This window comes from Mus pahari, chromosome 1 (assembly GCF_900095145.1).
Source record: "Mus pahari chromosome 1, PAHARI_EIJ_v1.1, whole genome shotgun sequence".
In the NCBI taxonomy this organism is placed as follows: domain Eukaryota; kingdom Metazoa; phylum Chordata; class Mammalia; order Rodentia; family Muridae; genus Mus; species Mus pahari.
In genome coordinates this window covers 96278704-96290977 of record NC_034590.1, presented here as the reverse complement: position 1 = coordinate 96290977, position 12274 = coordinate 96278704, and the positions used below count along the sequence as shown (strand labels likewise).

At 51.4% G+C, this 12274-nt stretch overlaps 1 protein-coding gene across 2 annotated transcripts; it reads left to right on the top strand.

Annotated features, from left to right (window-relative positions):
• The first annotated feature begins 6538 nt into the window (after positions 1 to 6538).
• Aldoa (aldolase, fructose-bisphosphate A) lies at positions 6539 to 11515 on the top strand. Of its 2 annotated transcripts, none has more exons than XM_021191247.2 (8): positions 6539 to 6622; positions 9141 to 9273; positions 9366 to 9577; positions 9999 to 10053; positions 10145 to 10305; positions 10604 to 10687; positions 10777 to 11151; positions 11235 to 11515. In XM_021191247.2, exons 2-8 carry the CDS (start codon positions 9162 to 9164, stop codon positions 11328 to 11330), a joined length of 1095 nt encoding a protein of 364 aa, XP_021046906.1. In that variant the 5' UTR covers positions 6539 to 6622; positions 9141 to 9161; the 3' UTR covers positions 11331 to 11515. The 2 variants fall into 2 exon arrangements, with proteins under 2 accessions (XP_021046906.1, XP_021046223.1); XM_021190564.2 differs by lacking the exon at positions 6539 to 6622 and adding an exon at positions 7677 to 7884.
• The last annotated feature ends 759 nt before the right edge of the window (positions 11516 to 12274 follow it).

Sequence of the window (12274 nt, the reverse complement as noted above, 5' to 3'; positions counted from 1 at the left end):
AACCAAAAAAAAAAAAAAGAAAACAAACAAATAAATAAAATGAGTTTGTGAGAGGAATCTGTGTCCAGTGGCCTTGGACTTTGCTGTGGCCCTGCCACCATTCCCATGGGGCTGAGTTCCCTTTTCCCGGATCACTTTGGCCCTGTTCATTCTGCTCCTAGGAGTCAACTGTGCTGTTTTTGCTTTGTATACATAAACACATCTCTTGCCCAAGCAGAATTAAATTTCACCTCAGCCATAACCACCCTCAGTCTTAAGAAGAGCCACGCGTTCTCTTTGGTTCTGGCGACCTCGCTTCTAGCCAGAAAAATGGCCTTGGACCACAGCCTTCCTGACACATTTGCTGTTTAGAGGCTCCGTTCCCAGCAAGCATCCCCAGGTGCCAAGATGGCAGAAAGTGTAGTTTCTTTTCTTTCCTTTGTTCTTTTTTTTTTTTTTTTAAGATTTATTTATTTATTATATGTAAGTACACTGTAGCTGTCTTCAGACACTCCAGAAGAGGGTGTCAAGATCTTGTTACAGATGGTTGTGAGCCACCATGTGGTTGCTGGGATTTGAACTCCGGACCTTTGGAAGAGCAGTCCGGGTGCTCTTATCCACTGAGCCATCTTACCCCTTTGTTCTTTTTTAAAATTAAGTTATACTAATGACTAAGCAAGCTAGATTTGTGCTGGTTTGGTTGTTTTTTTCTTTTGTTTTACTTTGCCTCTTTTTGAGACAGGGTCTCACTATGTATACCTGACTGGCCTAGAATTTCCTGTGCAAACTAGGCTGGCCTCAAACTCATAGAGATCCTCCTGCCTCTGCCTCTTTGGTGCTGGGATTGCAGGTGGGTTTTGCAACAGAAACCTACATTTTTATTACAAAAAGTATTGTTTCCAAAATATTCATGTAGCAGGGCAAAGCAGCAGAGCTCCTGGCTATTGTCAGAAGCCAGGAGAGGGAGGGGGAGAGAGAGAGGTGAGGAAGGTACAGTTGTTTTAGATGAGCTTTGCAAAGTTATCTTGCTGTTACCACCATGCATTACCACCTCCCTGGCAAAGATGGACCCTGTCGCATAGTCTGCTTGCTTCATCACCATATTGCATCTTGGCCACATATCCATGCCTGGACACGGAGATGTACATATACTATTTTGCTCCTCTAGCAGGGGAACGAGATGGCTTAGGGATGGTTGTAGCTTCACTGTGTAATGCCAGTGTTACATAGCATAGCCTTGGCTAGCAAATTGCTCTACAGTTTAAGCTGCAACAGAATCACTGAGGGGAGAGGGGGGAGAAAGGAAAGCTGAACCCCAGGAGACAACAGTTTTTACATTTGTGGGTTTAAAAATGTTCACTGTGATCGACCACCTTCTTAGACAGTGATTATTTTGGGTGTACAGATTTAGACAGCAGAGTTCCTGTCCTTGGAGCAGTGACCTTCCTTAGCACGGAGGGTTAACAGACTGAGCCGAAGCAAATTCATAACTTGGATTGGTTGTACTTGGTACAAATCCCTGGCAGATGTTTTGAGTTTCAAAATAAACTATGAGGGCTGGGAATGTAGCTTAGTTAGTTGGTAGAATGTTTGCCTAGCGTGCTGGAGGCAGTGAGTTAGTTCCCAGCACCACATAAACTACAACATATGGATGCTGCCTTCTGGTCCACAGGCAATAGGATACATGTGGTATACGAACATACACACAGTCAAAACACTCATCCACATGCAATAACTTTTTTTTTTTTTTAAATCGTAGGTTCAAAGTGAAGCTACATAGAAAATTCAAAACCAGTCTAGGTTAGTTTCCCTATCTTAAAAATAAGTCTGAGGGCTGGAGCAATGACCAGGGAATTAAGAGCATTGGCTGCCCCTCTAGAGGACTCTGGTTTGATTTCCAACACCCATTTTCTAAACCAGAACTGTTTGTAACTCCAAGGGAATCCAAAGCCCTTTTCTGTCTTCTACAGTCATGCAAATACATCCAGGCAACCAAAACACCATTACATACAAGATCAATTTTAAAATGAATGGGAATCTATGTTGAAAAATTATTATAGTAAGTATGGCCAGGCTGGTGGTGTATATACCTCTACTCCTAGCCTCATGAGGCAGAGGCAAATGCAAATTCAAGGCCAGCTGCAGCTTGACAGTGAGAGAGAGGGCGCGGCACGGAGCTGCCTTCTTTCAAGTAATCTGCTTCTCGTTCCCCAGACTGGCTAGGAAGTAGGCTCTCAGGCTGAATTTAGGGGAAAAGGAGACCTTAGGTTCTAAGAATCTTTTTTGGTTTTTCGAGACAGGGTTTCTCTGTATAGCCCTGGCTGTCCTGGAACTCACTCTGTAGACCAGGCTGGCCTCGAACTCAGAAATCCACCTGCCTCTGCCTCCCGAGTGCTGGGATTAAAGGCATGCACCACCACGCCCGGCTCAGGTTCTAAGAATCTTAAGGAGTTCAGAATGATTCCTGGTCCTCAGCCCCTGTCTCCTTTCCTGTGTGTCTCCATGGAGTGAGAAGACAGGGACCCAACTTCGAAGGGAAAAGGATGCTCAAGGCTGACTGTGAGATCCGGTCTCCAGTCTATTGGCCCAGGGCTTCAGAACCGTGTGCATCTGATCCTCTCCTGTTTCTGCTGGATCCAGGAAGAGATGTAGAGTGCCCAAGGGTAGGCAAGTTTGTCCTGTCCTTGATCTGTCCTTCCTCAAAGTACATTGAGGTGCCTTTGTTTTCCAGGTTCCTTACAGTAACAGTGACAGCAGAGAGGTCACAGAGCTTGTCTGTTTGGCCAGTGCAGACACTGAGGCCCATAGCGGCTTGAGAGAATCTTGCCTGGGGTCAGATAGATATGCCAGCCAGACCACACCCAGGGTTTTCCTCTCCGTGGGAGAGACCTGCTTGCTGAACTGCACTCTTAGGGGGATGGGGTTGCTTCTCTTGTTCCCTTCCTCCTGTGTACAGTAAGAAGCCAGAGCCAGTGTGTGAGGCTGTGTGCTGACCCTGGGGGCTCAGCAGTAATAAACCAGACACTGTCCTTCTGCTCCTAGGACTTACATTGTGGTAGAGAGCAGAGATAAACAAGCAGACAATTACAGGAGTCAGGAAAGGGGATGACATCCAGCGAGGTGCTCAGGAGGCGTGCATGTCACTGCCTTGGCTTCTCCCCAGTTGGCCTGGGCTAGGACCTGTAGCTTGTACTTTTTAATAAGCTCTTGGAATTCAGACGCACATTAGAAGCCGGGCATATAGTAGCTCATGCCTTTGATTCCAACACTCAGGAGGGAGAAACAAATGCATCTCTGTGAGTTCAAGGGCAGCATGGTTTACATGGGCGCCAGGCCAGCTAGGGCTACACACTGAGGGGAGAGAAACAGACTGCAGAGGGAAACCAGAACTGTGATGTCCAATGCCTCCCATCACTGCGCTCTGCCCCTGACACACTGATGAGTAAGTCCTGTGTCTGTCTCAGAAATGAGGAAACTGAAGCTCAAAACATGATTTAATCAGGCAGAATTTGCACGCAGGCATTTTCGGCTCTAGGGCTTAAGCACTAAAAAGCCAGTAAAAGTATCTGGTCCTCCCATGGTCCAAAGATAAAAACCCACTCAAGAGCCTATAGAGACACAAAATTAGTCAGCTACAGAGTCCTTGTTTAATGTACTTAAACAGTGGAGTTCTTCCAGAAACCTTTGCTTGTGAGAGTCAAGAAACCCATTAGCCAGTTATTAATGGCTGGACTAAACCCTTCCGTGAATGGAGCCAAGAAATGCTTTTAATACCCTCTTTTCTGAGGTAAGGGCTGTGAAGTGTTCTGGCTAGTGGCTCTGTACACAGAGTGATGGTGTGGTCTTCTAGAAATCCACAGACCCGACTTGATCTCCAGAGATGCCCCCAAACCACTCTTTATCACACACAAGAAAAACACTTCTCTCTCCCTTCCACCATTATGCCTACAGCCTTCTCCCCCTGTTGGTGGTAGCTCGGCCGGGTTAGACCCCTTTCCCTGGCTGGTCTCCCCCTCCCCCTTGCTGACAGCTGATCTCACTGGCCATCTGACACCGTACCCCGAAACCTCAGCTGTTGGAAAGGTCATTTCCCTATTCCTGGCTTGGCCCTGGTCTCTGAGCTGTGCAACTGTGGCTGTCACTAGGTGCACTCGTGGCCTCAAGCAGCCAGTCTCTGTCACACAGCCACGCCGGGTGTGTCCACTCCAGGGCCTTGGCCTGCCTCCCATCTATGCCTGGGGCAGTCGTAGATCATTTCTGTCTCGGGTTAGAGGAGCCGTGGGTTACAGGGGTGAATGTTCCTATATCTCAGGACATTATGTCCATGAGACAGACAGAAGAGGCCTTCTTCTGCCTTTGCCTAAGGAGAGTAAAGTGATCCGCTTAGCTTAGTTCATGTGTTCACACTTCTCTGTGTCTCCAGCACCTGCTGAGCATGAATCTCATACTAAACAGAACACAGGAGGCCACCGGTCCTTGCCTTTGAAGCCTTCATTACAGAATGAAGCTGACATTCCTGGCCTTGGGAGGGCAGGCACAGGAGAATCCAAGGCCTGAGGAAAGCAACTCTAGTCCAAACCGGTTTTCTCTTGCTGGTTGTATTTTTTTGGGCAAACCACTGAGTTTCTCTCTCATTATTTTGTGACGCGCCCCCCATGAGTGTGACCCCCGTTCGGGGTAGCTCAGAAGCAGAGTGCCTGCCTTGTGCTTGTGACACGTGACATCCCAAGTTCAGCTCATCACTGAGGAAACCCCTCCCCTTAAGATTTATCTTATCTCTGTGAACATTTTGTATGTGTACCTGAGGAAGTCAGAAGAAAGGGTCAGATCCCCAGGAACTTGGGATCTGCAGTCAGGATGGTTGTGAGCCACTATATAGAAGTGCTGGGAACTGAACTCAGGTCCTCTGGAAGAGCAGCCATTGCTCTTTTTTGTTTGTTTGTTTTGGTTTGGGGGTGTTTTTTTCGAGACAGGGTTTCTCTGTATAGCCCTGGCTGTCCTGGAACTCACTTTGTAGACCAGGCTGGCCTCAAACTTAGAAATCCACCTGCCTCTGCCTCCCGAGTACTGGGATCAAAGGCGTGTGCCACCACGTCCGGTGCAGCCATTGCTCTTAACCACTGAGCCATCGCTTCAGCCATCTGGTCCAGACACCTGGTTTAGACAGGGTCCCTTTCTGTCAATGGTTCTCAACCTGTGGGTTATGGTATTATACAGGGCTGACCTAAGATTATCAAAAACCAGATATTTATGATTCATAACAGCAAAATTACAGTTGTGAAGTAGCAACAAAAATACTTTCTTGGTTGAGGGTCATCACAACATGAGGAACTGTATTAAAAGGTAGCATTAGGAAGGGTGGGAACCACTGCTCTGCGTAGCCCTGGCTATCCTGGAACTCAAAATGTAGATCAGGCTGGTCCAAACTCACAAAGATCTCTGCCTGTGTCAGTACCAGGAAGTGAGTGAATTCCATGACAGCCAGGTCATACAGTGAAACCCTGTCTCAAAACGGGACAAGAGAAACCCCAGTACTTAGGGTGACGTAAGAGGATTGTCATGATTTTTGAGGCCAGCCTGGGTTTCATAGTTCTAGACTAGTCTGAGCTGTAGAGTGAGAGCGTCTCATAAGGAGCATTAGGAGGAGAAAGTCCAAAACCCAGGAATTATCTTCATGAGGATTAAACATGTTTCTGGTCCTGACTTCCTGTAGGTTGCATAGGGCTTTGAGAGTAGAGCACACACACACACACACACACACACACACACACACACACACACACACACACAGAGGACCCAGTGGGACAGAGCACTTTATCACTGCTGCTGTTCAGCGTGGAGGTTGCTTCCTGTCCAGGGCTTTGGCTCTCCATCCCACTGGGCTGGTGGGTGGGTCCTCCTCAGCCCCTCTGCTTACCCACCTCTCTCTTCTCCTTCAGGGTTGGGCCCCTCGATGCCCTCGCTGCTGCCCACTGTGTGACTGTGCCTGTGCCTGCCAGCTCCCAGACTGCCAGAGCCTCAACTGCCTCTGTTTTGAGATCAAGCTCAGATGAAAGATGGGGTTGGGGACGTTGTTCTTTGGGGAGTGGCCAGTCCCCAGGCCCCCCTCTATGATCCTCAGGACACCATTCCTCTCAGGACACTTGGAGCTATGGGTGGCAGGCCCAGCCTAACTGCCTGGGAACCTTGGGTTCTCTGAAAGGCCGGATTCTGAGAGCCCTTGGACCACTGAGAAGGGCCTGGTGTTCTGACTAGGGCCCCGCCTTTCTTCCTCTCCCTTCCCTGATAAACTATTGTATGTGAGGGTGAGGATGCCGGACATTGCTCACCCAGGCACAGTGTGGGAGGGTTCTGCCTACCTGGACTATCAGGATAAAGGGATGGCCAGCCACACCCTGCCTATAGACTCCTGGTTATTTTAAGAGGTGAGTATCCTGCCTGCATCTGCTCTCCTTTGGAAAAAAAAAAAAAAGTACCACCACCAGCAGGCACTGAAGTCAAGGGAGGCGGGGACTAGGGGAGGCAGTAGGGGGCAACGTCTACATATCTTCCCTTCTTGTTCTGCCTTACAGATCCCGGACCTGAGACTGATTTCTTGACTAATTTCACTGCATTTCCAAGGAAGAGGTTCCTCTAAAGGCCGGTGAGTGAGCAGTGGTTCCTCCTCCTCTCAAGCCAAACCCAAGCTTCCTCTTCTTTACCCCCCACGTAGGGATGAATGTCAGGAGCCTCAGGTTTCCCTAAATATAGGTCCCCGCCGTGGGATTCGTGGTGGGGAAAGGGCAAGGGTTACCGAGAAGGTCCGGGACACTGGTGCGGGGGTGTGTAGGGGAGGGGTGGGGAGTAGGAGCTGACTTAAAACCCAGCCCTGGACTGCGGGGCTCACTCGCTGCTGACCAGGCCCTGCGGCTTCTTTCTCTGCGCCACAGGTGGGCCGCTATCCCGATTGCACGATGGGAATGGGGGTTGCGGATTGGGGCCTGAGGGGACTGAGTGCTGAGAGTTACAGGGTGACAGAGAGCTCCGAGACGGATTTTTTTTTTTTTTTTTTTGAGACGGAAATCAGGTTCGGGAAAGACCTGTCTGGCTTGGGCCAGTCCTTGTCGGTCATTTCCTCAAACTGGGTGTGTTTAGCTCGCGGGTGGTGCCTCCCGCCAATCTGCTAGGCAAGGCCTGGCCAGGCTATGCCACTCAGTTGCGATGTGGCCGGCACCCTAGTTCTGGGAGGTTTTTGCCTGCGTACCATGTCAGCTGTGCCGCCCTCTCCCGCTCCCTGTGCGTACTCTGGCCAGGGAGAGATCGAACGCGCTCTGCCTTTTAGTCAACCTCCGATGCAGGCAGGCAGGCTCGGAACCTCTGCGTTCTTTGCAGTGACGTCAGGCTGCAACTGCACAGGCCGGAAGCCAGGGGTCTAGGAGGAGAGGCCAGCCACCATCTCACTCTGACCCCCTCCCAACTCCTCGCCAACCCACATTCCGGCTGAGTCACGATGCTCGCGCGCGCGCCAGGCAGGGGCTAGGGGGGTTGGGGGAAAGGGCCTGGTGACCTGCGGGATGTGGCTCGAGTCACGTCCTAGCTGGGCGGAGGAGGGATCGTGTTCTAGCCGCTCGTCTCCTCCCCAGTGCCGCCTCCTATCGTAGCATCTTGGGGCGGCGCCGCGCACAGTGCCCACCTGCAATTGGACGGTTCCCGTCCCTACAAGGAAAAAAACCTGCAGAGGGCGGAGCGGCGCCTTTAAATGTCCGGGGCCCCGCCTCTCGTCCCCCCCCCCCCCCCCGCTGAATAGGCTGCGTTCTCTTGGAACGCGCAGCAGAACGAGGTTCGGGTGACCCTAGCCGCGTTCGCTCCTTAGTCCTTTCGCCTACCCACCGGCGTACCAGGCAGATCCACCCCGTCCTGAGCCAGGTGAGCGCCATTTGACACGTGCTCGGGGAAGGGTCCATGGGGTTAGGATCTTGGGTCGGTGGCGGGCAATGCATAGCCGTCTTACCCACGGCCCCTCACTTCTCCTTTTTCTACCCCCACGCTTGCCCCCAGCCCGGATTGTCCGGCCTGCGCCCTGGCGGTTCGCTGCGCCACGCAGCAACTCAGCGCGCTGAGTCATGCCGGGGAGGAAGCAAGATGAGGTGGAAAATAGACCCCTCTTTATTTTTGCAAAAACTCTTCCGCTATGCAAAGCATCAGGGTCCCATTGCCTATTCAAGAGATCTCAAGAAGCGATGGGGGGACGGGGGCTCTTATACCGTCTCAGGATTTCCGCGATGGGGTGGAGGAAATTGGTTTCCTTTCGGGGGAGCCCCTCGAGAAAAGGCTAAACTCCTCAGCTGCCGCACTCTGTGGCCCATTAACACTTTACTATCTTTCCTTATCTGTGACCTTGATTCTGAGCCTGGAACCGCTATAGCGTACTAGCAGCACGTGCCTTGTACAAACTTTCCCTCCCCTTCTAACAGTATGGAGGCAAAGGTTTCCTTCTACCTGGGCTCCATAGCCCCTTTCCTGTGTTTCTGATAGCCCTGTGTTTTTCCTAATAATCCTTTTCCTCGAGCTCCTCCCCCGCAACCATCGAGAAGAGAGAAGCCTGACCTTGGGATGTCCTTGAAGCCTGGGCCGTCCCTGGGTGGATTAGAAGGGGCCCCCCACTTCAGTCGGGGAATCTTGGTTCTCTCCTAGCTCTTGCCTTTGGGTTGCTATGTGGCTTTAAGCACAGATCATTTCTTTCTTGGGCTCTTTCAGATGAGGGTATTAGGCCCTCTCCTCTATTCGTGATCCTTAAATTCTAAAATATTCCCGGTTCAATTTTGTTTCTAGGCAAGGTGACCCATGGCAACGCGCAGGCCAGATGGGTCCAGCTTCAACATGACCCGCCTCTCCCTGGCTCTGGCTTTTTCCTTTCCCCCAGTTGCCAGTGACCAACCCCACTCAGAGCTGGGCAACACCCAGCAACAGACAGAGTTAGGAAAGGTACAGGAAGAGGCAGGTCTAGTATAGGGAAGTCGGGAGTAGGGGAGAGCTCTGGGACAGGAAGTATCCCAGGACCCTCAGGGAGTGGGGCAGGGGACTTGGGGGCTCGCGCCCTGGCCTCCTGGGAGGCTTTGTTACCTGAGGAGACCATAGAATGGTCCAACTAAAGCTTGCCTCTGTCTGCCTTCCTCACCCAGGAGAGCACTGCCACCGGCACCATGCCCTACCAGTACCCAGCACTGACCCCTGAGCAGAAGAAGGAGCTGTCTGACATCGCTCACCGCATTGTGGCTCCGGGCAAGGGCATCCTGGCTGCAGATGAGTCCACTGGTGCGGTACAGGCAGAAGAAAGGGGGAGGAGGGCCCCAAGGTTGGAGCTAGCAGGCTGATCCCCTTATCTCCCCACATGACCCTCCCTTCAGGAAGCATTGCCAAGCGCCTGCAGTCCATTGGCACCGAGAACACGGAGGAGAACAGGCGCTTCTACCGCCAGCTGCTGCTGACTGCCGACGACCGCGTGAATCCCTGCATTGGGGGGGTGATCCTCTTCCACGAGACACTGTACCAGAAGGCAGATGATGGACGTCCCTTCCCCCAAGTTATCAAGTCCAAGGGTGGTGTTGTGGGCATTAAGGTAAGAGGGCAGACTTGGGCGGGGGGGGGGTAGGCTGAAGAAAGGGATTAATAGGGAGGGGGGGTTAGCAGGCCTAGAGACTTAGGTATGGAGGTATTCAGCATGTTGTTTTTTTTTTTTTTTTTTTGTCAGTGTTTGGGATGAGCTTAGGTCCTTGTGCATGTTAGGCAAGTGCCCTGTTGCCAACTTAAAGGTTTCCCTGTGATTCTAAGAAGGTGATTTCATAGTGAAGAAGTGAAATGGTTTTCTCAGTGCGAGGTAGCACCAGGTCCCTCTAGTCCAGTTAATATTTCTCTCAAATAATACACATCTTTCCTTGTAAATACCTGCAGGCCATGAGAGGCTGTGGTGAAGGGTGAAGGTGGGGCTGGGTAGAGGAGAAAGGGGCCACAGAGCTGACTGCTGTTCTCCTCCCGGGCAGGTGGATAAGGGTGTGGTGCCTCTGGCGGGGACCAATGGCGAGACTACTACCCAAGGTAAGAATGATCTGCTCCTTCCCTTCTCCACCAGCTCATCAGTTCCAGAGTGAATCTGATCAAAAACCTTCAACTTATTCCTCCCCTTCAGGGCTGGATGGGCTGTCTGAACGATGTGCCCAGTATAAGAAGGATGGAGCCGACTTTGCCAAGTGGCGCTGTGTGCTAAAAATTGGGGAACATACTCCCTCAGCCCTGGCCATCATGGAAAATGCCAATGTTCTGGCCCGTTATGCCAGCATCTGCCAGCAGGTGGGATTGGACTACTTCCTAACACATGGATGCAGTGTGGGCTAGCTTTCTGTCTATCTGCCGGGATATCTGCTTCCCTCAGAGCAATTGTTCTCAATACCCACTGTGTGTCAGGTTCTTGAGTGGAGGCCACTCTGCAATGCAGAGGTGGCAATAGGTGTATGGGCAGATTGATAGGACTGCTTGTCCCCTGTAATCTGCTGAGGCCTTTGAAGCCTAGGTCGCTGTTGTCCTCAAGCTAATGGTGAGGAGGCTCCTAGTCAGGAGGCCTCGCCTCACTACCCTGCCCTTCCCACAGAATGGCATTGTACCCATTGTGGAGCCTGAAATTCTCCCTGATGGGGACCATGACTTGAAGCGCTGCCAGTATGTAACTGAGAAGGTAGGTTGCCTGTTTGCTTGGTTAGGGTAATGTGGGCTGGGCCCCACTGAGGTAATCCCTGTTTTCCACTTTTTCCTGCTGTGTTCCAGGTACTGGCGGCCGTCTACAAGGCTCTGAGCGACCACCATGTCTATCTGGAAGGCACATTGCTGAAGCCCAACATGGTCACCCCGGGCCATGCTTGCACCCAGAAATTTTCTAATGAGGAGATTGCCATGGCAACGGTCACAGCACTTCGTCGCACAGTGCCCCCTGCTGTCACTGGGGTCACTTTCCTGTCTGGAGGGCAGAGTGAGGAAGAGGCATCCATCAACCTCAACGCCATCAACAAGTGTCCCCTGCTGAAGCCGTGGGCCTTGACCTTCTCCTANGGCCGAGCCCTGCAGGCCTCTGCTCTAAAGGCCTGGGGTGGGAAGAAGGAGAACCTGAAGGCAGCCCAGGAGGAGTACATCAAGCGAGCCCTGGTAAGGCAGGCGGGGAAGTGTGAGCAGGTGCCTGGGTGGGGGTTGGGGGGACTCGAATTCCTCTGATTCCTCTTCCCTTTTAGGCCAACAGCCTCGCTTGTCAAGGAAAGTATACCCCAAGCGGCCAGTCTGGAGCCGCAGCCAGTGAATCTCTCTTCATCTCTAACCACGCCTACTAATCAGAGCTGATCTAAGGCTGCTCCATCAACACTCCAGGCCCCAGCCTACCACTTGCTATTGAAGAGGGGCCTTCAGGCTCTTTCCCATCACTCTTGCTGCTGCCCTCGCGTGTGCGGTGTTGTCTGTGAATGCTAAATCTGCCATCCCTTCCAGCCCACTGCCAATAAACAATATTTAAGGGGGAGTCTGTTGTCCATGTCTTGTAGTATAGGAGGGCCTGAGGAAAGAGCCTCACTTTGGGTTCCTTTCTGGGCAGCAAAAGGGTGGGGGGAGGGTTTTTTGACTGGCACTTTAAGAAAGGCATAGTATTATGGGATGTTCTGCCTACATCTAATTGAACATAACTTTGAACACCTAATATTCTGTCTCTACCTCCTGAAGTCTAGAATGCTAGGCCTAGCACACCAGGCCCAATTTAAGCCATGCCGAGATCCAGCCAGGGGCTTCATGAGTACTAGGCAAGGATTGTAACAGGAAAGAAAACTGACACATTTATGCTTTTGGGGGGATATGGAGCCTTTTGGAAAATCCAGAATCCTCTCCTGCAGTGACAGGTATACACACAGCTCAGCTGCAGAACCCTCAGGTTCCAGATTGAGAATGGAGCCTCAGCTGCTGACGTTCCCTGGTGTTAAAATAAGAAGCACATCAAACCGTGGGCCATTTGTATTGCTACGTTATATTGAATGTAGTCCCTTTAAAAAAAGTCTTCCTAAGGTATGTGTGTATACGGTGTCTGTTCTGCCTAAAGGAATATAAGCAGCGTGTCTGCCTTTGGAGGCCAAAAGGAGTGTATCAAATGCTCACCTTTTTGGCAAGATAAGAAAAAGAAACCCTAAGGAGCTGGGCGGTGGTGGCGCACGGGAGGCAGAGGCAGGCGGAATTCTGAGTTCGAGGCCAGCCTTGTCTACAAAGTGAGTTCCAGGACAGGGCTACACAGAGA